The 27,959-nt window shown below is 40.7% G+C and overlaps 1 protein-coding gene across 5 annotated transcripts in view; it reads right to left on the bottom strand.

Annotated features, from left to right (window-relative positions):
- The window catches only part of TTC17 (tetratricopeptide repeat domain 17), a 125,628-nt gene that overhangs the window by 17,580 nt on the left and 80,089 nt on the right, over positions 1-27,959 (bottom strand). For 3 of the 5 annotated variants that reach the window (XM_016194637.2, XM_060176571.1, XM_007537790.3), the window contains exons 18-22: positions 23,420-23,679; positions 22,468-22,621; positions 18,496-18,616; positions 15,660-15,819; positions 13,505-13,588 (exon numbers count right to left, since the gene is read on the bottom strand). In XM_016194637.2, the coding sequence (XP_016050123.1) occupies positions 13,505-13,588; positions 15,660-15,819; positions 18,496-18,616; positions 22,468-22,621; positions 23,420-23,679 (779 nt within the window). Of the gene's footprint in view, positions 1-8,531; positions 10,200-13,504; positions 13,589-15,659; positions 15,820-18,495; positions 18,617-22,467; positions 22,622-23,419; positions 23,680-27,959 lie in introns of those variants that run through there. The other 2 variants (XM_060176573.1, XM_060176572.1) reach the window with 2 other exon arrangements.

A 27,959-nucleotide genomic window follows, 5' to 3' on the forward strand; every position in this document is an offset into this window, starting at 1 on the left:
TTGGGTCTATCTCTATAATCTAACATTTCAGCCAGTTATTTTAGATTCCTTTTGTCATTATCTCTCTTTTCAACTGATCAAACTTTTTTTTTTTCCTCCGGGGTTATCACTGGGGTTGGTGTCTGTACTATGAATCTACTGCTCCTGGAGGCTACCTTTTCCCCTTTTGCTGCCCTTGGATTTTTTTTTTATCATTGTTGTTATTATTGCTGCTGTTGTTGGATAGGACAGAGAGAAATCTAGAGGGTAGGGGAAGACAGAGAGGGAGAAAGAATGATATACACCTGCAGACCTGCTTTACTGCTTGTGAAGCAAACCCCCTGCAGGTGGGGAGCCGAGATCCTTAGCCGGTCCTTGAGCTTCGCACCAGATGCGCTTAACCTGTTGCCCGGCCCCCTGATCCTTTTTATTATTTGATTTTACTCAATTGAGAGGGGGAGGGGAGACAGAGACAGATATCTGCAGGTCTGCTTCACCACTCTTGAAGAGTCCTTATTGCATGTGGGGAGTGGGGGCTCAAACCTGCGTCATTACACTTGGTGATATGTGTGTTTGATCAGATGCACCACCATCCTGCCTCCTGAAACCTGATAATGCTGAGTGGTCTTCCTCAGAGAGAGGGGTAGGGTGGGGTGGGGGGAGAGAGGGAGATTTTGTGTGTGTGTGTGTATTTGTGGTCTTGCTTGCAGTGTGTGTGTGCTGTGTGTGTATTTGTGGTCTTCCTAGCAGTGTGTGTGTGTATATTCATGGTCTTTCTGGCAGAGAGAGGGAGAGGGAGAGGGAGAGGGAGAGGGAGAGGGAGAGGGAGAGGGAGAGGGAGAGGGAGAGGGAGAGGGAAAGAGAAAGAGTGTATTCACTATCTTGAAAGAGAGAAGAAACACCAATCTTCTGCTAGCCATATGGTTTCTGCTAGTGCTATCCCAGGGCAGACCATTTGGTGACAGGTAAAAAACAAAACCAAACCAGGGCCTTACACATGGTAGGGTGTGGGTTCTACCTACTGAGCTAGGTCCTGGTCCTGAGAGTGTGATTTACTTATCTATTTATTTTATTTTATTTATTTTTTTTCACTTAAAAATTTTTTTTAAATATTTATTTTATTTATTCCCTTTTGTTGCCCTTGTTGTTTTATTGTTGTAGTTATTATTGTTGTTGTCGGATAGGACAGAGAGAAATGGAGAGAGGAGGGGAAGACAGAGAGGAGGAGAGAAAGAGAGACACCTGCAGACCTGCTTCACCGCCTGTGAAGCGACTCCCCTGCAGGTGGGGAGCCGGGGTTCGAACCGGGATCCTTATGCCGGCCCTTGTGCTTTGCGCCACCTGCGCTTAACCCACTGCGCTACAGCCCGACTCCCTTATCTATTCATTTTTATATCACGTAGTAACTCTGGATTGTAAGTCGTTTTCAGCATAAGTTTGTCTCCTCTTTCATCCATTCTCACAGGAGTGTATTTATTTTCTGTTTTGCTTTTTTGCAGAGACACACAGACTACAGCATTGACACTTCCTTCAATGTGGTGAGGGCCAAGCTTAAACCTGGGTCTTGGACATCACAAAGCAGTGAACTCTCCAAGTGAGCTATTTTATTGATCCTTCCCACAAAAGATTTATTCCATCACATAATATCAAGCTTTTGCTATCAGATGAGAAAGCTGGTTCCCAATGAAGCTTCAATCTCATCATTCCTTTCCATTCTTGCTATAGCATAGTACTCTGAGACATACTGAACAAAGGGTATGAAAGTCCCATTCTGCTGCTATTACTGCTCTTCAATGACCACTCATGGTCATTTGGAATAAGCTAGATAGTATTTTACAAACTTTCAGTAGGACACTAATGGCCTTGCCTTCACTCAGAAGGATATGAAGCAGAAAACACAGCAAGCCAGTTGTACAGTTTTTGATGTTTTTCTGAGAGTCCTCATAGCTGCCTGGCAACAGCAGTCTTGAGAGCTATTCTCTGACTCTCCTCTCAAGTGACAACTCGGAGAGGGATCAAGACCACTTGGGTGAGTGTGGGAACCAATCTTGCTTAGAAGACTCAAGCTCCATGTAGGAATCCAATACTTCTTAGTACCACTTAGCTCTGGTTTATGGTGGATCTGGGGATTGAACCTGGGAGCTCAGAACCGCAGGCTTCAAAGTAATTTGCATAACCATTATGCTGTCTCCTCAGCCCTCCAAATACTTTACTTGGAACACTTCCACTGGGTCTGAGTTAGACGATGGAATAAAACAGCTGGTTTGGCTATGCTCCAAGCTGGGATGCTTGTGGGTCCAATCAGCACAGAGGAACACCCCATTCCTGGGAGTAGGGGCTAGAGGTGGAAAACTACTACTTCAGTCTACAAGGTGAAAAAGGACCATATGACAACCTGGACTATAAAGTGGCTATAGTGACAAAGGCAACAGGGTGGTGATGCTTGCCTGGAGCTTAGGGGGAACTTTGTACAAGTTTCTAAAGAAAGTGTTGAGAGAACTCAGCTGTAATCTGAGCAGTTTTCTGACTGTGTACTGCTTTAATCCTTTAAATGGGCAGATATCATCTTCGAACTGTGATAATGGTCATGACAACTACAGATGGACCACTGAAGAAATGATGAAGTGTAATAACTGTACACTAATAAAGCTGAAGCCAAGTAGCTGTGGAGGTCTTGTTCAGTTATGACTAGTAAATAGGAAAAGGGCACTCTGTTTTATCACCATTGCCATTGTTTAAGAGTGGTTTCAAGGAGTGGTTATCAGAGGTTTCTATCACCCAACAGCACCAAAAAACACCCAACAAAAAATACCCAACAGGTGTAACTTTTCATAGAGAGAAATGCTTAGATCATTAGAAATGGTAAGTTCTTGTGGGCAGGGTGGTAGCGCAGCAGGTTAAGCACACGTGATGTGAAAGTGCAAGGACTGGCGTTAAGGATCCCGGTTCCAGCATGCTCCAGCCCCCAGCTCCCCACATGCAGCGGCAGCGGAGGGGGGTGGAGGGGGGGGTGTTTGTGGTGTGTGTGTGTGTGTGTGTGTGGGGTGGGGGGTTGCTGGCTTTATAAGCAGTGAAGCATATCTTTTTCTCTCCCCTTATCTATCTCCCCCTCCTCTCTCAATTTCTCTCTGTCCTATCCAACAACAACAAAAATAACAAGGGCAACAAAGTGAGAAAAATGGCCTCCAGCAGCAGTGGATTCGTAGTGCAGACACGGAGCCCCAGTGATAACCTAGGAAACAAACAAACAAATTCTCAAGTGTGACCCTAGACCTACTCAATCAGGAAGTCAAGACACAGACATTGGGAGCCAGGTGGTGGCACACCTGTTAAGTGCACACATTATAGTGTGTCAGGACCGGGGTTCGAGCTCCTGGTCCCCACCTGTAGGGTGAAAGCTTCATGAGTGGTAAAGCAGGGCTGCGGGTGTCTGTCTCTCTCCCTCCCATCTCATGCAAAACAAAAACAAAAAAACTAACAAACTCTCCAGCCAGTTCTGGTTTACCCTAACATGTGAGATTATTTTAAGTTTCTTTTTTTGCCTCCAGATGCATTGCTGGGGCTCGGTGCCTGCACTATGAATCCACTGCTCCTGGAGGCCATTCTCCCCCCCCCCCCCATTTTGTTGCCCTTGTGGTGGTGGTGGTTATTATTGGATAGGACAGAGAGAAATCAAGAGAGGAGGGGAAGACAGAGAGGGGGAGAGAAAGACACTTGAAGACCTGCTTCACCGCCTGTGAAGCGACTCCCCTGCAGGTGAGGAGCTGGGGGCTCTAACCAGCATTTTTACGACGGTCCTTGTGCTTTGACAGTCCTTGCGCTTTGCGCCACATGCATTTACCCCGCTGCACTACCGCCTGACCCCTATTCTAAATTTCATAACTTAAGGCTGTGCCAGGAAGATGACACATGTGGATAGTGTGCTTGCTTTGCCATGTGCATGACCCAGTTTGAAACCAGGCTCCCACTATATTAGAGGAGCTTTGGTGCTGAGGTATCTTTCCCTCTCTCCATCTATCTGTCTCTCCCTACCTGAAAAAGTTGGCCTGATGGAGTATTACACCAAAGTAAAAGACTCTGGGGTGGGTGGGTGGGTGGGGAAAATACAGGTCCATGAAAGATGATGAATGACATAGTGGGGGTTGTATTGTTAAATGGGAATCTGGGGAATGTTATGCATGTACAAACTATTGTATTTACTGTTGAATGTAAAACATTAATTCCCCAATAAAGAAATAAATTATTTAAAAAAAATAAATAAAATAAAAAAAATTTAAAAAAAAGAAGGGTTTCAGGACCCAGCGCTGGACAGCAGGAGGACTTGGTAGAGACAGTGTGCTGGGGAAGATTTCCAGGAGTTGTTAAATTGTACCTGAGACGACAATCTTGTAAAAACATTTATTTCCTCAATAACGGTAATTTTTTTTCTCGACCAGAGCACTGCTCAGTTATGCTTATGGTGGTAGACCTGGGTCCATTATGTTCTCTTTCTGCCCCCAAATAAAAAATATTTTAAAAAGAAAAAAAAAAAACTCAACCTAAGACAATCTATAGTAATCGGTGCAACTTAATCGGTGCAACTTCCTTCTTATTTTATTAATTTTTAAATTTTTTTAAAAAAATATTTATTTCCCTTTTGTTGCCCTTGTTTTTCATTGTTGTAGTTATTACTTTTGTTGATGTCGTCATTGTTGGATAGGACAGAGAGAGATGGAGAGAGGAGGGGAAGACAGAGAGGGGGAAAGAAAGACAGACACCTGCAGACCTGCTTCACCGCTTGTGAAGCGACAGTCCTGCAGGTGGGGAGCTGGGGACTCGAACCCGGATCCCTATGCTGGTTGTTGCGCTTCGTGCTTTGTGAGCTTAACTTGTTGTGTTAATGCCCACCTCCTGCAACTTCCTTCTATCTTCTCTACTACTGCTATCATGAATTTTTAATCTCCAAAGACACTATTGCTATTGCCAGGCATAGTCATTGATCTATATGCTAACGTTTGCTCAATCTGTTGTTCTTCATTCTTTCTTGTATTTCTGAGTGTTTATCTGAGATAGTTTCCCAACCATCTGAAAAAAGCCCTTTAGAGATTATTAGGGCAAATTTGTTGGTAACACACATCTTTCAGTTTTTGGTGGTTTAAAACCATTATTCAGTCTACGTAAGACAAACAACAACAACAAAAAACACCCAACAGGTGTACTTTTCAGAGAGAAATGCTTAGATCTTAAGTGTTAACATTCAGTTCAGACTCCAGAAAGTTCTTAATCTTTCAGTCATTCCTTTTCCCCACAAAGTAAACAATCTGTTTCTGTCACCATAGCTTAGTCCTGCCAATTCTAGAATTTCCTATAGCTGGGATCATAGACTATTCATTTTTTGTGTGAAAATTTTTCTGAGGATATAAATATTTTTTAATGTGACACTGAGAAACACAGGGGGACCCAAGTCTAACCTTGACATTGTGTATTTTTTATGGTATAGATATGGTGAGGAGAAGCTCCCATGTAGTATGAGAGAACTGAACCAGGGCCTTACACATGGGAGGCATACACTATACCTGTTGAGCCACCTCCCTGACTCTAAGCATATTTTTTTGTGACTCAACAATATGAATGTTAGATCTTTTTTTGCTGAATCACTGGTTCGTTGTATAAAATACCAATGCTTACACACTCCTTTATTGATGAGCATCTCACTACTTTTAAGTCTTTTGGCTATTATGAATAAATCTGATGGGAAGGTTATTTTATTTTTTTAACAAGTATTTTATAGACACTATTTGAGACCTAACAGTAAAATTACTGGGTCAAATATGTCAAACTTTTTAAATAGACTATGAAACAATTTTCCAAAATGACTCTAGTAATGCATCTGGGAAGGTGGCTCAGTGATAAGAGTGCAGGATTTGCATGTATGAAGTTCTGAATCCTATTCCCAGCATCACATATGCCAGGGTGACGCTCCAGTTCTGTCTCATTAAAGAAATAAAAGGCAGCCCAGGAGGTGGCTCAGTGAATAGAGCACTGAATTCTTTAAGCATGAGGTCCTGAGTTTATTCCCTGGTATTACATGTGCCAGAGTGATATTCTGGTTCTCTCTCTCTCTCTCCAATGAATCAATCTAAAAAAAAAAAATCTCATTTCCACTACAGAGCCTATATTTCCCCCAGTCCTGGAACCTTAGGGTGGGGCCCACTTTCCCGTATGCTTCTCTCAATTCAAATCAAATAATATTGCATCCACGGATTGCAACCCAATCAATGCTACGAGTGCCACCCCAGCATGCTTCACTTCAGACTGTGTCCAGAGACTGCAGGTGTGGAATGACAACCCTTCAGCTTCATCACTCGGTGAGACCTTTCCTTTCATAGTATTCTCTAATTCCATCCCAGGTGTTCTACTCCCCAATAAAGTCCCCAAACCTAGATATAGTCCAGGTTCCCTGAGATAGAGCATATGTTCACACGTGCCCATAAATTAGGGAAAAATATATACCTGACAGCAGAAGTACAAAAGAGTCTGCAGGGAATACCCCACAACACTTCATCTGCACTATTCCAGTCTTTAGGTCCATGATTGTTCAACAATTTGTTTGGCTTTGTATGTTAACTGTCTTTTCAGCCACCAGGTTCCGGATGCCAGCAAGATGCTGACCAGACTTCCCTGGACAGACGACCCCACCAATGTGTACTGGTGCTCCACTTTCCCAGAGCCCCACCCTACTAGGGAAAGAGAGGGGCAGACTGGGAGTATGGACCAACCAGTCAACACCCATGTTCAGCAGGGAAGCAATTACAGAAGCCAGACCTTCCACCTTCTGCAACCCACAATGACCCTGGATCCATACTCCCAGATGGATAGAGAATGGGAAAGCTACCAGGGAGGGGATGGGATATGGAGATCAGGTGGTGGGAACTGTACCCCTCTTATCCTATGGTTTTGTTAATGTCTCCTTTCTTAAATAAAAAACAAACAAACAAAAAACCTCACAGAGGGTTAAAGAATAGGAAAACTATCAGGGGAGGAGAGGGGATGCAGAGTTCTGACGGTGGGAATTGTGTGGAGTTGTACCCCTCTTATCCTATGGTCTTATCAGTGTTTCCATTTTATAAATAAAATTATAAAAAAAATGACTAACAAAAATCCAACTAACGTGACTGCAACCTTTTATATTCCCACTAGTACTATGTGAGAGGCCTGGTAGTCAGTTCCATGTCATCTCCAATGTTCACTGCCAGCACTTTTTTCTCCTTCATTTTAGTTTTTCTAGCTCTAATAATGCCTCTGGATTTTAAGGGTTCTTCTTCCTCTTATTTCCTTTTTTTCAGATAACAGGGTAAATTTGTTTCTTAAAAAATTGTTTATTGTATAATATGTTATTTTTGTCTGTATACTTCGAACCCTCCTATATCCTAACATATAAATATAGCTTAACATATGCTTCTCTTACACATAACATATAGTTGGCTATTGTAAACCATATTAGTGTTGGAATCATGTAACCTTCTTAACTACTGGTATACTTGGATCTATACTTACTACTTTACTTTTGGTGTTCTATTTCTATGTGCTCTTTACCTTTCCTGACTATCTCGATTAGTCAATTGCTTTTACATTAGGCTTCTCTCTATTAAATCATACTTAAAAACCATTTTTAGTAGTTAGCCTACATCTTTAAGACATGCATCTTACTTATTACAGTCCAGTGAAATTACTTTTACTACTTGGCTAATACCAACTGAACTACAGAACTTTAAATTCTATTTACTCCCTTCCCATCGTTTAAGTCATTCTAATATATTTTAGTATATATAAAACTGAAGCTCCTTAGGGTGCTACAGTTTTCAATTTATAGTTACTGTTCATTTATATTTTCCTTTTCAGAGTCCTTTATTATTATTCGTGTTCATATTTCTCTCGGGGGCCGTTTTGCTTAAGAACTTCCTTTTTCTCCTTTTTCTTTCACTGCAGGCCTTCTGGTAATACATCCTACTGTTTGTCACATCTTCATTTCACATTTTAAGAAATTTATGCTAGGATATTTCCTTTTAATACTTTTTGTGATGACTATGAACTTTACAAGACAATAAATGGTTTATAAGCACGATTTCATAACTCTTCAAAATATGTTATCATACCACACCCACCATCAAAGTACCTCTACCAAAGTCTACTGAGCCCTTAATACCTTTGTAACTCACTCCTTTTCCCAACCTCCCTTGATAACTTCAGTTCTGCAGCCTGAGTCCAAAGGTTTGTCTTCCTTGGACTTAGCTTGTTTTCCATTGCTTTATTTCTTTATTTCCCCCATATTGGTGAGATCATTCAATATTTCCTTTTTATAGAAGATCCTTTACAATTTCCTACAGGGTTAGTTTAGTAGTAATGCATTCCTCTAACAGTTGTTTGTTTGGGAAACTCTTCATCACTCTTCAAAGGGTACTCCAAGGTGGAATTCAAAACTGTGAATATATCCTACCAGTCCTTTCTGACCTTAAAATTTCTGTTGAGACGTCAGTTGACTGTCTTAAACAAATTCCCTTGTAGGTGACTCTGTTTTTCTCTTGCTTCTTCTAAAATTCTCTTTATATTTAATCTTTGTTATTTTAGTTACTTTGCATCCTGGTTTGGGTGTGTTTTGTTTGGATCCTTTAGAGCTTCTTAGATGTATTTCCTTCTTCATTTGGGGGGAAATTCTTAGTATTTCTTCAAATAAGAATTCCCTCCATACCTTCCTTCCCTTATGGCACCCTATGGTGTGAGTGTTGTTCTTTCTGATGTGGCTCAGTAATTCTCTTATTTTGTTTTAGTTCTTCTTCCTCTTCCTCTTCTTTTTTTTTTGGCCACCAACACTGGGGGCTTGAATGCTTGCACAGGTCCACCATCATTTTCCAAAGGTCATTTCCTTCCTTCCTTGATAGTGGAAGAGAGAAGGAGAGAAGGAGAGAAAGAGAGAAGAGGCACCTGCAGCACTGCTCCACCACTTCGTCCCCTGCAGGTAGGGACCAGGTACCTGAACCTGGGTCCTTGCACATGCGTATGCTATACAAGTTGTGCCACAACTTGCCTTCTTTCTTCTTCTTCAATTGCTACCTCTGTCCTATCCTCTAGCTTACTGCTTGGATCTTTGGCTTCTGTCTTTCTGCAGTGTTATTATTATTATTTCAGCTACTTTATTCTTTTCTCTGATTTTTGCTATGGCTTCACTCTTAACTTCCTCTGATTCTGTTGAAGTTTTCCTTACATAATTTTTTTTTTTATTTCATGGAACATCTTTAGGACCATAGTTCTGTTATCTTCTTTAGAAAATTTACATAGCTCTATTGGGATTTAGCTTTTTATCCCAACTGCTCTCTGGGCCCAACACTATGGATAATTCCCTCAAACTCCTCATTATGTTTGATGTTTGATGAGAACTTAGACAGAGGTGTTTGAAAAGCAGTAGTGACTATGAGTTTAAGGTTGCTAGTACTTAGAGGCCTCCCCAGATTGCTGTGGGTGGGGGTTCAGTTCTGTTATGTGGCTGGGGCCTCAGTCTAGGTAGTGACAGTTCTGTGCACACTCTGGAACTGGTGGGGAAAAGAATCTCGCAGGCTATGACCTGGCAAAAGAGTACTCTGCTCCAAGTCCATCCCTAGGATCTATTACTATAGAAACCGAGTTCCAAAATGGTATCTACCAGAGATCCAAAAACATGGTGGTTTGGAAGTCTGCCAGCATAACTTCTTCTTGCCCCTCTTTAGAGTTTTTAACATCCCAGTCTGCACTGCTGCAGAAGCTGTAGGATTAGGATTGAAGTGATGGGATTTTTGTACATCTTGTACTCTATGTGCCAGATTAGAGTCCCATTATCTTATAGATCTCTTCCAGTTGTTGTCACGTGAAAGGGTAAGGTGTTAGTCTGTGATCTGTTGCCTGGACACTGACCTGCAATCTCTTGCTATGGAAAGTCTGTTCCTATGTGGAGTTTTCCTTGTACTGTTGTGGCTTTGTTGTTGATGCAAAGAGAAGAAAAGTTCCAATCTTTTCTCTTGAGCCATCTTGGCCCTAATCCTAATTTATGTGAGGCTATTTTGGATAGAATTGCTGCTAGGACTTTTCTGACAGAATTCTAGAATTGATGACTTATTCTTCTAGCTTTACAGAGGTCATTAAGTTGGCTTCTGGTTTCCATCATTTCTGTTGAGAAGCTGTCAGTCTTGCTGTTGCTCCTCTGGCGGTAGCTGTGGTGGATTAAAAATGGGCCACATATTTTTTTGTCATTTAATAGCAATGGAGGACATTTGCCCGGCCCTTAATTTTGGACAGGGACTTGCTCTGACTGATAGCTTGGGTGGAATTAGTGCTGGTCCAGTCCTGTGCACAGGCTCGAGGAGACATACGTGTTTCTGCTTTTACCCTTGTGGGTTCCTAAACTACCATGTGAAAAGGTTCGGCTATCCCGCAGAGAGAAGACTCCCAGCTGTGTCCCAGTTATTCTACATACTCCAAAACAAGTGAACAGACATTTGGATAAAACTTTCTTTGGAAGCTAGCCCCAGCTGAATCTTCGTGTCTGCAGCTGTATGAATGACCTCAAGTAAGACCAGGAGGAGTATGAAGCTGAATCTAACTCATATTGCAGAATCTTGAGGAAATAATAATTTCACTTTAAGTAATAAATTTTGTGGTGTTTTTTTAAGGAAGAAATAGAATATTTAGTAGCATTTGTTATCAAATATGAAATATTGCCATAACAGAAATTTAAAACATATGGCATTAGTTTGGGAATAGTTTGTTGTTGTTTTTTAATTATCTTTATTTATTTATTGGACAGAGACAGCTAGAAATTGAGAGGGAAGGGGGTGATAGAGAGGGAGAGAGAGACACCTATCTCTGCTTCACCACTTGTAAAGCTTTCTCCTTGCAGGTGGGGACTGGTGGTTTGAACCTGGGTCCTTGTGCATTGTAACATGTGTGCGCAACCAGGTGTGCCACAACCTGGTCTCAGGAATAGTTTATAGACATTTGCTGAAAGGACAGCTTTAAGACTATTTATAGTCTGTAAGAACACAGAGAAAACTACCCTTGGGGGCTAGAGACAAGGCTAAGCAAATAGTGAGGCTATATCTTAGAATATAGAAAGCAAACAAACAAAACACACAAAATAACCCCCAATCAAGTTGCAGCTCTGGTTAGAAAGACTTTTAGGAAAAATGCAGAGTAATAAATGGTTTTTCAAAAATCACCTATATAATGTATTGGAAGAGAAAAAAAACTACACAAGGAACTATGTGGTTTTCAAGCAGAACTTAAAGAGAAATACTTTCAGGGGAACTGGGCAGTAGCACAGCAGGTTAAGTGCACATGGCACAAAGTGTAAGGACCGGTATAAAGATCCTGGTTCAAGCCCCCAGCTCCCCACCTGTGTGGGGGGAGGTCGCTTCACAAGTGGTGAAGCAAGTCTACAGGTGTCTATCTTTCTCTCCTCCTGTCTTCCCCTTCTCTCTCTCAATTTCTCTCTGTCCTATCCAACAATAACAACAACAGCTATAACAACAATAATAACTACAACAAGGGCAACAAAAATGGCCTCCAGGAGCAGTGGATTCGTAGTGCAGGCACCTTGAGCCCCAAAGATAACCCTGGAGGCAAAAAAAAAAAAAAAAAAAGAAAGAAATACTTTCAGTTGGGACTTACATGGTTATAAAATGAAACTATAAATGCCTATGTCATCAGTTAGCACAAAGTTTTGAAGTCAAGAAAAATTCAAATCCAAAGTGTTACCAGTTAAAACTATGGCCTCAGAGTGAAGATCAAATCAAATGCATTCCAGTAGCTTTTGTTACTCCTATCTTACAAAGATATGTCTGGTAGACTCTCCCAGACAAAAGTCCAGGAATCTTTAAAAAAAATTTTTTTTATTTAGTCATTAGTGGATAGAGACAGAGAAATTGAGGGTGGGGGTAGATAGCGTAATGGTTATGCAAACAGATTCCCATGCCTCATGCTCTGAAGTCCCAGGTTCAATCACCTGCACCACCATAAGCCAGAGCTGAGCAGTACTCTGATAAAAAAATAGAGAAATGGAGAGGGGAGGGGGCGATGGAGAGAAAGACAGAGAGACATCTGTAGCTCTACTACACCACTCACGAAGCTTTCCCCCTGAAGGGGACCAGTGGCTTGAACCTTTATGATGAGATTTTGGGTATGATTCCCGATGGACTGACTTGTCTTATTTTTAATGCTGTTTACTTATTTTAAACACACACACACACACACACACACACACAGACAAAGAAAGAAAGAAAACAGGGTTCAGATTTGGCTGATGGTGGTGCTGGAAACTGAACCTGGAATCTCAGAACTTCAGGCATGAAAGTCTTTTGCGTAATCCTTATGCTTTCTCCCCAGCCCTGGTTTGTTCTTTAAAAGCCCAGAAAGGTTTTTTAAGGAGTTGTGCCAGGGATAGAAATAGGCTAACTAAATTATCCAGCTGCAAACACAGAACCTTTCTTATGGAAAAGGAAAGGTTATCTCAGGGAGAAGAGTTCAACTAACAAAGAGTAGGGACAGTAACAGGGGTGGTGGAGGGGGGGTATGAGGAACTCATCCCTAGGAACCACAAATAGGCCTAATCAAGAAATATTCCCTACGCTGGAGTTTGGAGGCTGGTGACATATATATATGGATGGATTTCAGAATTGCCAGCAAACAGTGAATGCTGTGTGCTTCTCCTTTTCTCTTCTGTAAATGTATGCAGTTGTCTTATCCCCACCACACGGTCATGATCTCACTGGAAACTGAGCTCATTCTTTCTCTTAAACACCAAGTTACACTACTTCTCTAATATTATACACTTAAACAATGGAGGGGTTCTCTCATCAAAATAATTAATTTTAAAAGCCTCCTTCTTACACAAATACCACACAGAGGCAAATAAGTCTTAGAGATAGCAATGACATTTTCTGCATACTGTATGAAAATACAACTTTGCAACTTTTTGCTTTATGGTTTCAGAGGAAAAAAAGATAGTTTGGAATATGTCCACTATCCAAAAGACCAAATATTCTTTGCCCCCAGGAAAGCACTCAGTTTATTTCATATACATAGAGTCCTTGGTTCCACTTTACCACTACCTTCATGTACCTACGGTTAAATGAAGAAGATAAAACTTACTGGGTAACGACAAGTAAAACAGACAAACAAACAAACAAACAAAAGCCAAAAAAACTAACCAGGTAGTGGTGTAAAAAAGTAATGAAAAGTGGCTCAAACATTCTGAGTGCGATTATTACATGTTATTCCTTTAGTGCTAAGTAACAGAAGCAATTAGAAGAGAATTTAGAAGGGCACTTTTCTCTTGGAGACTGCACATCTGGAACCCACTTTCCTCTCTTTCTAGTCTGGTGTATTTTTACTTTAATGAACTCTTCTTGCTCTGCTTAAGAGGAGGAGGAAGAGGAGGAGGAAGAGGAGGAGGAGGAGTGGCAGCAGCAGTAGTAGTACTAATAGTAAGAAGGCAGGTAACAGTTTCTAGCTTTCTTACCTTTTCCAAAACTTTAGCAATTCGGGTGCCAATCTGTTCAAGTGACTGCTGTGGATATTGGTCTTTGCCAAGATTCTGTAATACCTGGCAGAGGGAGGGGATAGTAAACAAGGAAAATGAAAATGCGGCAGGATCTGATACTCTGCTGTTGAGTTGGGTGCTGTTTCCCTGGGATGCATGCTGGGGCCCTGCTGGCAACCATTCTGTGGAAGACATATTTTAAGGCTATTTGCATCTCCTCAAGTCTTCTCCCACTTAACAAAAAATTGAGGCATGTGAAACACACTCATTATAACCACATTACAAAATAAGAGTACAGAGTTAGGAACTTTCCCCCCCCCCTTTTTTTTTTTTTACCAGAGCACTGCTCAGACCTGGCTTGTGGTGGTGTGGGGGGTTGAACCCTGGACTTCGGAATTTCAGGAATGAGAGTCTCTTTGCATAACCATTATGCTAGCTACACCCACCAGAAGTTAAGAACTATTTCTAGTCCTGTCACCCATATGCAACCACTAAGATCTTCATATATTTATCAACATATACATACATTACTTTCTTTATAGAATGTGGGGGTCACAAAACATGCCATCACATAATCTATCCTGGAATTTTCCTCATGTCAATAAATACAGATTTACAACATCTTTATTCATAACTCCATTGTATACTATCTTCCATATACCATCATTGTAGCATGTCTCTCCAAGTCTCCTAGATATATTCTTTGTTAGATATACGCCAGGTCTGCCCTTTTTCTTATCCTTTTCCGCATATCATTCAGAAGTATTTATTTATTTATATATCACTTAGGAGAGAGCAGAGCACCACTCATCTCTGGCTAATGCAGTACGAGGAAAGAAAGCTGGGACCACATGTGTACAAGTCCTATGCTCCACTGCTGACATAACTTGCTGGTCTCCTGTTTAATTAATTTATTTACACATTGAACAGCGATAGAAAGAAATTGCATGGGGAGGGGAAGTGAGAGAGACAGACAACACCTGTAGCTCTTCCTTACCACTCATGAAGTTTTCCCCCTGCAGGTGGAGGGCAGGGGCTTGAACCTGAGTCACTTGAGTGACGTGTGGTAGTAGAGCTTTTGACTTGCAAACATGATGACCTGCATTTGATACCCATCACTCCATCACTCCATATGCCAGAGTGCTGCCCTGCTCCCCCATTTTCCTATTTCATGAAATAGATAATTTTTTTTTTTTTTTAACCAGAACACTGCTCAGCTCTGGCTTATGGTAGTGTGGGGGATTGAACCTGGGACTATGGAGCCTTAGGTTTGAGAGTCTGTTTGCATAACATACCTATCTACCCCAGTCCTCTCCAAACATTTCTTTTTTTTAATTTATTTTTTATATTTATTTATTCCCTTTTGTTGCCCTTTTTTATTGTAATTATTATTGTTATTGATGTCGTCATTGTTGAATAGGACAGAGAGAAATTGAGAGAGGAGGGGAAGACAGAGAGGGGGAGAGAAAGACAGATATCTATAGACCTGCTTCACCACCTGTGAAGGAACTTCCCTGCAGGTGGGGAGCCGGGGGCTCAAACCAGCATCCTTAAGCCGGTCCTTGCACTTTGTGCCATGTGCACTTAACCCGCTGCGCTACCGCCTGACTCCCCTCTCCAAACATTTCTTAGTAGTGAACCAGAATTAAAATTTCCCAGTTATGAGTTGATGTATTGCACCAAAGTAAAAGATTCTGGTGGGTGGAGGGGGAGAGTACAAGTCCTGGAAAAGGATGACAGAGGACCTAGTGGTGGTTGTATTGTTATGTGGAAATCAGAGAAATGTTATGCATGTACAAACTATTATATTTACTAGTGACTGTAAAACATTAATCCCAAAGTAAAGAAAAAATATGTTAAAAAAATCCCAGGTATGATAAGGAGAAAGGAAATAAATAACATAAAAGCAAGCAAGCAAGCAAGCAAGCAAGCAAGCAAGCAAGCAGCAGTAAAGTTTCAGGGTCCTGAAAGGAATTAGGGATGGCCTAAAGCCACCTAGATGACAGAGAACCAAAAAAAGGCCAAAAACCAAACCAATCAAATACTCAAGTCACTCACTCAGACTTTCTGCTTTCAGTTGTAGCCTACGCATGGAGTCAAGCATTAGACAAGCTGAATAAAGTGGAGCACTCACCTCTGTTAACTGACTCTCACCCGTGTAGTGTAGGCTGGCTCTGTTGGACACCCCATGCAAGTGGTCCAGGGTGTGCATACTTGTGGGGAGATTGCCATTGCAAAGAGGCTCCATTGCTGGTTGTTGTATCGGAGTGGCAAAGTCTATGTGTTCTGTGATGCTGAAAAATGAAGATCACCACATTTACCATGGAAAACCAAAGTGGGTGTAGAGAGAACATTAATAATAAGAAAATGACAGCTTCAATATGTTATTAGGATTGTCTGGAACCACAGATGCTATGGAGTAGGAGAGACCTCAAAAGTTACTTATTCTGAGCTAACACTTTTACTAGTGTAAGAACTCTAGAGACTTACAATGGCTATTTGCTGAGTGAATGAAATTATACCCTAAGTTGAAGGAGCAGTTTTGGAGCTAAATCCTGAATTCAGTGATTTTCCCAATCCATTCAAGCTGTCTACTTTCTACACACCATGGCATTTTATTTGCTGATACTGGTTACCGGGGATATTTAAAGGCAGATGAGTCTTCTTCTGGGATTTCTTTTCTTATGAAAAATATCCATAGGTGATTCCTACCTTTTGCTTTCTCTTTATACACTTGCCCCTACTGACAAAGCTACCTCAAGTTTCCATAGTACACTTTATACAGACATAGAGGTACAATGTATCTATGCATAAGACATACTTTTTTTTTTTTTTCTTCAAGGTTATTGCTGGGGCTTGGTGCCTGCACTACATAATCCACTGCTCCTGGAGGCTACTTGTTCCATTTTGTTGCCGTTGTTACTGCTGTTGTATAGGACAGAGAGAAACTGAGATAGGAGGGGAAGACAAAGAGGGGGAGAGAAAGATAGACACCTGCAGTCCAGCTTCACTGCTTGTGACCCCCCACCAGCAGGTGGGGAGCCAAGGGCTCAAACCCTTGTAATGGTTCTTGCGCTTCACACCATCTATGCTTAACCCAGCGTGCTACTGCCTGGCCCTCAAGATATACTTCTTTTCATGGTCTTGAAGTGGCTGTTTTCCAGCTATATACAGGCTAAATGTTATATATTTATATATACTATTAAGAGATACCAAAATAACAAACTGGTACCGCCAAAATTTATTTCTAGCTAAAGATTTCAACATATGTTAGGAAAATATTCATTCACTCATTATGTATTCAGAGTCAGATATCAAAGCTATAATAAATACCAAAACATACCCAGTCTCTGATAATATGGTGCTCTGTCTTGTGATTCCATCATTGCAGATGTTATAAATTACAAAAAGATAAGCATATGGTGCCATGTCAGTACACTACAGGAGGGGTATATATTTCCTCTTTTGTGATGGGAAAAGCAGGTGGTTAGTGAAGAATTTCTTGAGGAAGATTTAGGTTGAGTGTGAATTAATCATGAAGGAAGAAGGGTATGAGGCCGTCACCACTGGCAGAGGAGATGCCATGTGTAAGGTCCTGATGGGAGGAAGAGATGGAAAACAGGCTAAAGATGGAAAGACAGACAGGGGACAGATTATGAAGGACTTTGTGGGCCACTATAAATACCGGGTTGTTGGAAAAGTCAGCAAAAGTGCATCATGACTTTCCCAACAACCCAAGAGAAATCAGACATTAGCAAATCATCTTTAGACTTATTTGACTTACATTTTAGAAAGAATTCTGAGTTCTAGGGAGAAAGTGGACTGAACAAAGGCAAGAGTGAATAGAACAAGGGAACTAACTAGCTGGGAGGCTACTAATGAATCTAAGTTGTCTGGCTTAAGGAGGCAGGTGAAGGAGATGGAAAAGCAGGTGGCTATGAAAAATAACCAGAGGGGAAAAGTAATAAGTAATGGTAACAGACTAGACTAGGGAAGAGAACAGGGATCGCTATGGATGACTCCCAGGTTTCTGACTTAAACACTGCTGGAGCTGTACTACAGAGTAAGAAATGGAAAAGACAAACAAAACAGGAAGGACAGTGGACATGAAAATTGTGAGTTAAGTTTTCCTACATAACTTTTTTTTTTTTTTTTTTTTTTTTACCCAGAGCACCGCTAAGCTCTGGCTTATGGTGGTGGTGCAGGGGATTGAACCTGGGACTTTGGAGCCTCAGGCATGACAGTCTGCTTGCATAGCCATTATGCTATCTACCCTTGCCTTGAGTTTAGTTTTCCTGAATTTGTGGTGCCTGAGTGATAATCCAGGTAGGCAGTCTGCATGGATAAATTGATAAATGAAGGGACTTGAGGAGAGATCTAATCTGTAGAAGCAAACATAGGAGTTGTCAATTCATCTATCAGTGGTGGCAGAAATTCTGGGAGATCAGTCTGACTAGGAATTATTGTAAACTAAGAAGAATTAGCAGCAAATTTCAGGCAACTCCAAAATGAAGAATGGAAAAGGGATCAGCAAAAGAAATGAGTATTTAAGGATAAAACAAACAAACAACAGAAAAACCCAGCCAGTTATCAAGAGGCAATAGTGCCCTGTCTGTATCTTTGTAGATGTCTTAAGTTCAGTTGTACTCTAGTTCCCTTTCAAGCACACATCAGTAAGAGACCGCAGGCTTTTAGAGTTCTATAAAGAGGAATCCAGTTCTCAAGTGAAGGAAATTACACATGACTTGTGGACAGATTTCAAAGTGTGGGTGAAGGCACAGAGGAGGAGGTGCGTTCATGGGTAGAGTCTGTGGGCTGAGGCCAGTAGCAATCATATTTTGAACCATCAATTCTAGAAGGGACCACTTTTCTAATAACTGCTGAAAAGAAGAACATCCCTAAATTCGGTTGAGTTCCACTGGGCTCACTGGCACAAGGTTATGCAGGAGGGAGAGTCTGAACATACTCACTCAATGTTTTTTGAAGAAACTGCAAGCCAGGTACTGACGATGGCAGTCAACTCCACCCAGCGGAGCTTGACACATTCATCTGGACTGGGCCATCCCAGACTCTGATAGTCATGCTTTTTCCCTAGAAGGAAAGTATGTCTTCAGTCAACACAACTGCAAATAAAAGGGACCACAGTATTTTGTCCTTCACCCACCATCAGTGTATTTGGAGGTGACAGTCATCTAGTCCTTGTATTGTCTACCATCTAGAGGAGTAATTATAATCTTGTAAAAAAAAAATAAAAAGGATCTCAATTAATTTTATTAACTTTCCCTGAATATCACACATCTAAAAATAATTCAATAAGCAAAAATGGGATCTCACTTTATATTTATACTTCTTTCATTGCTAGTGAGGCTGAATATCTTGTACATATAATGGCATTGGTGTGTGTGTGTGTGTGTGTGTCTCATTTGATGATCCACCTATGAGTTCTGTACATCTTTTATTGGAATGTTTTTATTTTTCATACTCATCTGTAGGCACTCTTTAAATTATACTAATATGCTTTGTCTTTCTGTTTTGCAGAGGTTTCTGGTACCAGAACTAGTATCACATTATGCCTCAAGAAATTCTTCTCTACCATAAAAGTACAGAAATATCCCTTACTTTTTCTTCTTTTATAATTTCATGCAATCCAGTGGAATTCTTATTCCATAATGATGTTTTATGGCCTGAGTATCTTTTTACTTTCTACTGAAGACAACATAGAGGAAGTCTTCTTTTTTTCTGTGACCTCTTAGTGTGTGTATTTCCCTTAGATAGTAAAGTATCACGCTTCTAGTCATGACATGTTCTTGTTGGTGTTCTGAGCATTTATCATAACCAGTTCCACGATTTAGCTAAGTTGATCCCACTCTTTATAATTTTTTTTTTAAAAGAAAGATTTTAGGGGCTGGGTGGTGGCACACCTAGTTGAGCACATAGTTACAATGTGCAAGGACCAGGGTTCTAGCCTCTGACCCCCAGCTGCAAGGGAAAAGCATTGCAAGTGGTGAGGCAAGGCTGCAGATGTCTCTCTGTCTCTATCCCTCTCTATCATCTCTTTCCCTCTCGATTTCTGTGTCTATCTAATAAATAAAGATAAAAAAAAGATTTTATTTATTAATGAGAAAGGAAGAGAGAGAGAAAGAACCAGACATTACTCTGGTACATCTGCTGCTAGGGGTTGAAGTCAGGACCACATGCCCGAGAGTCCAATGCTCCACTACTGTATCACCTCCCAGACCACACTGTTTATAATTTATGATGTGCCTCTGATTTCATCTTTCTAAGTACTAACACCAAACTAAACAAGGTTATTATTTTTTTTCATAACTTAACCCTGAATTTTCTTTTTTTTTAAATTTCTTTATTGGGGAATTAATGTTTCACATTCAACAGTAAATACGATAGTTTGTACATACAGCCCTGAATTTTCAAAGTCTATAAGACAGTGAAATTATCCTTTTGAAAACGGAGACAGTTCCCTCCCCCCCCCCAGGGTTATTGCTGGGGCTCAGTGCCTGTTCCATGAATCCACTGCTCCTGAAGGTTTCTTTTTTTCTCCTTTTGTTGCCCTTGTTGTTTTATTGTTATTATGGCTATTATTATTGTTACTGATGTTGTTGTTGGATAGGACAGAGAGAAATGGAGAGAGGAGAGGAAGAAAGTGGGGAGAAAGATACACTTGCAGACTTGCTTACTGCTTGTGAAACCACCCTCCTGCAGGGTGGGGAGCCGGGGTCTCGAACCAGGATCCTTACGCCAGTCCTTGCGCTTTGTGCCATGTGCACTTAACCCACTGTGCTACCACCCAACCCTTGAGACAGTATTTTTTTTGCCACCAGGGTTATAATTAGGGTTCAGCTTTTGCACACCATTCTACTGTTCCTGGTAGCCATTTTTTCTTCTTTTGCTTTACTGTAAAGGATAAGAGACAGAGAGAGAGAGGGAAAGAGGCAGAGAGGAGAGACACCTGCAGCTGCTTCACCACTTGTGAAGCTACTCCCTTGCAGGCGGAGACGGGAGGCTTGAACCCAGGTCTTAGTGCATGATAATTTGTGTACTCTACTAAGTGTGCTACTGCCTGGTCCCAATAACATTTTTTTTTTTTTTTTAACAGAACTTGAAATGGGGGTGATACCCCTTCCTACCTCAAGGGGGCATGTGTGCTCAGTATATGCTTTTTTTTTTTTTTGGTACTATTTTTTTTTATTGGGAAATTAATGTTTTACATTCAACAGTAAGTACAATAGTTTGTACATGCATAACATTCCCCAGTTTCCCATATAACAATACAACCCCCACTAGGTCCTCTGAATCCTTCTTGGACCTGTATTCTCCCCACCCACCCACCCCAGAGTCTTTTACTTTGGTGAGATATGCCAATTCGATTTCAGGTTCTACTTGTGTTTTCTTTTCTGATCTTGTTTTTCAACTTCTGCCTGAGAGTGAGATCATCCCATATTCATCATTCTGTTTCTGACTTATTTCACTCAACAGGATTTTTTCAAGGTCTATCCAAGATCGGCTGTAAACGGTGAAGTCACAATTTTTAACAGCTGAGTAGTATTCCATTGTGTATATAAACCACAACTTGCTCAGCCACTCATCTGTTGTTGGACACCTGGGTTGCTTCCAGTTTTTGGCTATTACAAATTGTGCTGCCAAGAACATATGTGTACACAGATCTTTTTGGATGGATATGCTGGGTTCCAATAACATTTTTTTAAAGGAATTCTTCCACCACGATTTAATTGCTGGAAAAGGAAATCAACTGTATTTATGGCAATGGCACTGAATCTGGAGTTCAGAGGTGGTTTTTAGGACAGCTATGAACCCTGAAAGTAAGTACATGCCAAAATTTGAAATATATACACTTTTCTTGGGGAGTAGTTTTCAAAGAATTAAGCTAATACTTAAAGAAATTTCTAACATACAGTCATTACCAGACAGTTGGTGATTACTGAGTCATATATGTCCAGTTCATTCTTCTTTTGCCAGAGTACTTCACAGCATTAGCTTAAGGTGGTACAGGGGACTGAACCTGTGCCTTTGGAGTCTTTGGCATGACAGTCTTTCTGCACAACCATTATGCTATTCCCCCTATTCATTTTCTTCCTCCAATTCATTTTAAGTATTTTACATGTATAAAATCATCTAAGCCTTACAACTACCCTGCACAGTACATTATTATCATTACTCTTCTATATTTAAATTTAAAGATGAGGAAAATGAAGCACAAGGGGAAAATTGCCAGAACTGGCATTTGAAACTAGGAATCTCTCTCAAACCCCTATTTTTATATAAAACTGGACTGTCAAGAAGTACTAGTAAAGCTGAACACACCTTGGCAGATAGGAGACACACTTTGTATTCTTGAACAACTGACTATAATCCGTGTACTACATGTGCAAGAGCTCTCACTCTCATAAAATCTCTTTAAAAAACTATTAATATAATTAAGTGCAAGATGAAAATAATAATGAAAAAAAAAACAAACAGCCAGTGGCAAAACTAGGTTTTCATACCAGTGTCTGTTTTCTTGTTCACTTAGACCAATTACCTTCTTTTCCAATCTATTCAAGTCAAAACAAAGCAAAACATCATCTTCTTCTTCTTTATAAATATATTTATTTTCCCTTTTGTTTAACATTGTTGTGGTTATTGATGTTGTTGTTGAATAGGACAGAGAGAAATGGAGAGAAGAGGGGAAGACAGAGAGGGGGAGAGAAAGACAGACACTTGCAGACCTGCTTCACCGCCTATGAAAGGACTCTCCTGCAGGTGGGGAGCCGGGGGCCTTACACAGGTCCTTGCGCTTTGAGCCACGTGCGCTTTACCTGCTGTGCTACCGCCCGACTTCCAACACCACCTTCTTTGTGAGAATTAAGATAGTGAAATTTGAAATCTGAAAGGAGAAAGAGAAAATATTTAACATTCACATTTACCTTGCGGACCAGGAGACGCCACCTTTGGGCCAGTGATCTCTAGGTTTGCTTGGGAGCGTTGTACATTTTCAGCTTGATTTGATTCTATCTTTTTCACAAGAGCTTTCTTAGGTTCTCCTTTGGGTTTCTTGACACGTTTGACCTGGAATGTAATCTGGAAAACAGAAACGTGAGGGACAAGTGACGACAAATATCAAATCTGTCAAAGGTTGCTGATTAGGGTGGCTTTTAGCATGACTAGTGCTGGGGGCCACAGGAACTTCTGTGGTGAGTGCAGTAAGTCCAGATAGTTGTCAAACAATACCCCTGAAATCTTACAATTTCGTAAACCAGTGTTAAATTGTGAAATAGAGCAAGACCACGTGCTAGATTAATTAGTTTTAATTCCCAAAAGTCTAAAGAGAAAATGAGTGGGCTACATGTAGGAGTAGGAGGCATTTACTCATCAGTAGACTTTCTTTCTTTTTAAATTTTTTAAAAATTATCTTTATTTATTGGATAGAGACAGCCAGAAACTGAGAGGGAAGAGGGAGACAGAGAGAGGGAGAAGGACAGAGAGACACCTACAGCACTGCTTCACCACTTGTGAAGCTGTCTCCCTGCAGGTGGGGACCGGGGGCTCGAACCCGGGTCCTTGCTCACTATAACCTGTGCGCTCAACCAGGTGCGCCACCACCCGTCCCCTTCTGTAGACTTTCTATATGCTTTACCCTGAAGGAGGAGGCGTACACAAGCAACCTAAAAAGCTTCCTGTTGTAGTGTGAAGACTTCCGGTGTGAAGACTACTAGAATGTTGGAAGTCAGGCTGTGCCACAGACCCAACAGACAGTTGACGTCTTGGCATACAAGATGCTCTCCACACCAAGCCCCGTGTTACAGCTTGGTAAGGACTGAGGTGGTTGGAGCTCCAGTGGCGTGGTACTTATACAGGACTGAGGTGGTAACCTCTTACCCATTCTGTTGCTTCATCATCCTCACTTCTGCAGTCTCCATAGCAGGAACTTTTTGCCATGCCATCCTGAGGCCCTTTCTTCAGTACCCGGATGCCCTGCAAGTCCAGACGCCGCCCTTTCATCTCTAATGGTCCCCCTAAGCCTTCCAGAGGCCAAGCTTGCTGAAATTCATCCACCAAAGCCAGTATCTCTTCCGACATTTTTGTTTCATCTGAATTCTCCATCTCACCAGAACCATTGCTTTCCTCGACCACTGTACCTGAAATTCACCGGTCAACATGCTATTAGAAATCACATAGTACTCTTTTAATTACTTGAATGGTTCCAACTTGGCTTTTTGAGAAAAGTTTTGGCTCTGCTTAGAGGCTCTTCTATAGTGCCACTGCATAAAAGTGTCATTTAGCATCTTCAAAATTCATATTAAAATATCACCTTTGTCATTTAACTTTTGTCAAAAGTTTGGCTGAGAACGATGGCAGCAACTAGATGACAGGCAGTCATAAATTATATTAGTAATGACCATGAAGACAGCTATTTACATATGTTCTTTTTGAGAAAAAAAGATAAAGTTGGAGTGCATATGAGATATAGAGGGCAAAGATAAAGTTTAATTTATTACTCACTATATGGAATTCTTCAAGTTCTACACAAGTAGGCTCCCATTTTTCACTATCAACTAACAGAAGAAATAGCAATGTACTTATACAAAATTTTCCTGAAGCGGTTATCAGGACAATATTTATCATGCCACTCCCATTTCTTATGTAATGAGTTCCATGTTTTTCATAAAAAAAAATAATAATTCCTAAGAAGTTAGTACATATATACTATACATATTAGGGTATGCAAGCCTACAAGTTCTCATTTCTTTAGGTAACTAGGAAGTTTGGGGCAAAGTTAGTCTGAGTTTAACAGAATATGATCTTTTAAAAATTAGTAATTAGGGGCCAGGTGGTGGCGCACCTGGTTGAGCGCACATGCACAGTGTGCAAGGACCCAGTTTTGAGCAGTGCTGCAGGTGTCTCTCTGTCTCTCTCCCTCTCTGTCACCCCCTTCCCTCTCAATTTCTGACTGTCTGTATCCAACAGATAAAGATTTTAAAAAATTAATAATTAAACCTTAAAAATTATTTTGAATCAATGACTAAACTCCTTTTCTCAAATTTAATTAAATTTATTTCCAGTGAGAGAGATATAGAGAGAAAGATACAAGAAGAAAGACACACAGAAACCAGAGCACTGCACAGCTCTGGCTTATAATGGTGCTAGGGATTGAACCTGGGACCTCAGAGCCTCAGGCATGAAAGACTTTTTGCATAACTATTATACTGTCTCACCAACCCTAATAACTTCTGTTTCATTTTGTGTTCCATGAGTCTTCTACTTTTTTTTTTAAAGGTTGTATTTATTTATTAATGAGAAAGATAGGAGGAGAGAGAAAGAACCAGACATCACTCTGGCACACGTGCTGCCGGGGATCGAACTCAGGACCTCATGCTTGAGAGTCCAAAGCTTTATCACTGTGCCACCTCCTGGACCATGAGTCATCTACTTTTAATCCTTTGTGGGGAGCAGATAAAAGACCAAAAGCAAAATACAAAGTGAACCACCTCTTTTTTTGTAGTATGTACCCACCCACAAGACAATCTGAGGTTTTGTGGTCAACCATTCACAAAATGCCAGGTTTTGCTGTCCTAGTTACATTTTCCAAATAATCTCTCTTTGATAAAGCACTGGATTCTTGAGTATGAGGTCTAGAGTTTTATCATCACTATATGCCAGACTGATACTTTGATTCTCGCTTCTCTCCCCCCACTCCATAAATAAATCTTTTAAAAAAAATGCAGTGCTGATCTCTGAGGCTTGGGGAGGAAAAAAAAAATCCAAGTCAAATCCTTGAGCACTATTCACAGGTCTGCAGTACTGGTCACTCAGCTCTGAGATGTCTGTAACACTGTTGCATTTTATATTCCAAAAAGTGAAGTTCTACTATCTACCAACTGCCTCACCTGTCTCCACACATAAGATTAGGAGCAGAGTGAAGGACTTAAGATCTCAGTGCCTATCTACCTCTCACGAAGCTTCTGCTTTGCATGATGCACTGGTATGGCATTTGGGGGCTGGAACATGGTAGAGAGGATGCTTTTCTAGGTGAGATATTTCCTAGCTCCTGCAAAGACTTTATTCTCTAGGATATTTAAAATGGTTGGCTACTTGCCTTAATTATGTGACCAGTAGTATAAAAGTAGGGTTGAGCAGTAGATGAAGTGTTGAACCCTCAAGTATGAAGTCCTGAATTTGATCACTAGCACCACATGTGCCAGAATGATGTTCTCTCTCTCTCTCTCTCTCTCTCATTAATAAATAAATAAATAAATAAATAAATAGATCTTTAAAAAGTAGGGGTGGGGAGGGGGTAGACAGCATATTGGTTATGCAAAGAGACCTGATATCTGAAGCTCTAACATCCCAGGTTCAGTCCTCCATACCACCATAAGCTAGAGTTGAGCAGTGGCTCTGGTAAAAAAAAAAAAAAAAAAAAAAAAGACAAGAGTTTAGTTTTTATCTTATTTGCTACTATCTTCTGACTATTCAATATGGCAACAGACACAACTAGCTATAGAATGATGAAATGGAAATTCAGGAATAATTTGGGTGTGTAAAGTTCTTAAGGATCTCCTGTCTTTACCTTACTCAAATGGTGACATAAGAATTTATTTATTTATTCCTTTTTGTTGCCCTTGTTTTATTGTTGTAGCTATTACTGTTGTTGTTATTGATGTCATCATTGTTGGATAGGACAGAGAGAAATGGAGAGAGGAGGGGAAGACAGAGAGGGGGAGAGAAAGACACCTGCAGACCTGCTTCACTACTTATGAAGCTCAAACCAGGATCCTTATATCCTCACGCTTTGTGCCACGTATGCTTAACCCGCTGCGCTACTGATCGACCCCCCCTCCCCTTTTAATGGAAGGTTCTCATCATATGCTAAGACACAGTCAACCAGCTGAATGGTAAGCAACAGAAAGGCAAGCATCATATCTTTAACATATTATTTGGTATACATGATTTACAAACTTATCAGTAGCTAACCCACCAAAGCTGTTAGGGGTTGCTACAGAAAACACCCCGAAATAATTAGAAACTAGAAACTAGCCTAGTAACTGACTTACAGAAACAGAACTTTCTCTTAACTATTCCACAAACTGTTTTAGCTTTCTTTCTTTCTCCTATGGCTACCATGGGATTTCTTGCGCCTGGTTCTCAAACAGGAAAGTTTTTGATCTATCTGGTGTTGGCCAAGAATATAGGCTTAAAGAAGGGAGATTATATGATGCTAATTCACCAGAGTACAGCAACAGTCACACAGGGCACTTTTTGAAAAGCTAATTTCCATCCAGCAACTACTATTTAGAAAATATCCATGTTCAGCTTCAAATAGTTCTGCAAGCCCAATTTTCAAAGGTTAATGATTCGCTGTGCCCTTATCATATAATAATAAATGATATTATTAAGGGGCTTTCATTGATGGAAATCAACATGTAAATCAAAAGAAATGATGGAACTTGCTACAGGACACTAGCAGTCACTGAGATTTTCAAAAGGGTTTGTGGAGACAGTAATTCTAAAAGGGCAACAGTAAATAAAAGGAGGAATGGACATATCCTAACTATATTATGAGTCAGGGGAAAAGTAATCATTCAGACCCTACTATGTGCCAATTTCCATGATATAAACTATACAGGTGTGAACAAAAATAAACTGACTTGAGGAATTAAACATGATCTATATATAATCAAGCTGGAGGCATAAAACTATACATATCTAACAGTAAGAGGAGGACATTTGTAATTAAATTCATTTTTCTAGAGGAAAAAAAATATTTGAGTGTTGTCATAAAATTCTTCTCTGAGGAAGCAAGACTGCCCAGGTCAGAATTTAGACAGAAGGCAGGGTCAGAGAAGGCTACTCCTCCAGAGTGATGATGCTAAAAAAAACAAGTCTATACGCACCTACCCATGAGTGCCCACTGTGATTCACTGATATATTCAAAGGTACATTTTGAAACACCAAGAATTAATGCATAGTGGAATTAAGGAAAAAAATGAGGATTTGACTTCCGGAGGCGGAGCTACGAGCAGCAGATCGCTTTCTCTCCTCTCCTTTCCTATCCTCTCCTCCCAGATCAACTAGGAATAACAAAGGAGACCACCCGGACTGAAACAAGACAGGACTAGAATGACCATAGGAACCCACTAAATCACCAGTGACTACAAACACCTGTGGCTGGTGACAGAGAGGAGAGAGGAGCCTAAGGAGAGATTAAGTGACTGCTAACAGTTCAGCAGTTTATCAGTGGAGACACCACCTCCATCTGCTCCACCAACAAGGGGACAGCTGAAGGGAGGAGAGGACTCCCCAGAGACTCACCCAGTGCAACTCTGAGTCTCCATTGCTACTACCCTCAGAATCTGGAGCAGCGACAGGGAGGGACACCAGGGGACAGAGATCTAACCAGGAAACTCAGGAGAAGACCTAT

Source organism: Erinaceus europaeus, chromosome 17 (assembly GCF_950295315.1).
Source record: "Erinaceus europaeus chromosome 17, mEriEur2.1, whole genome shotgun sequence".
Classification (NCBI taxonomy): domain Eukaryota; kingdom Metazoa; phylum Chordata; class Mammalia; order Eulipotyphla; family Erinaceidae; genus Erinaceus; species Erinaceus europaeus.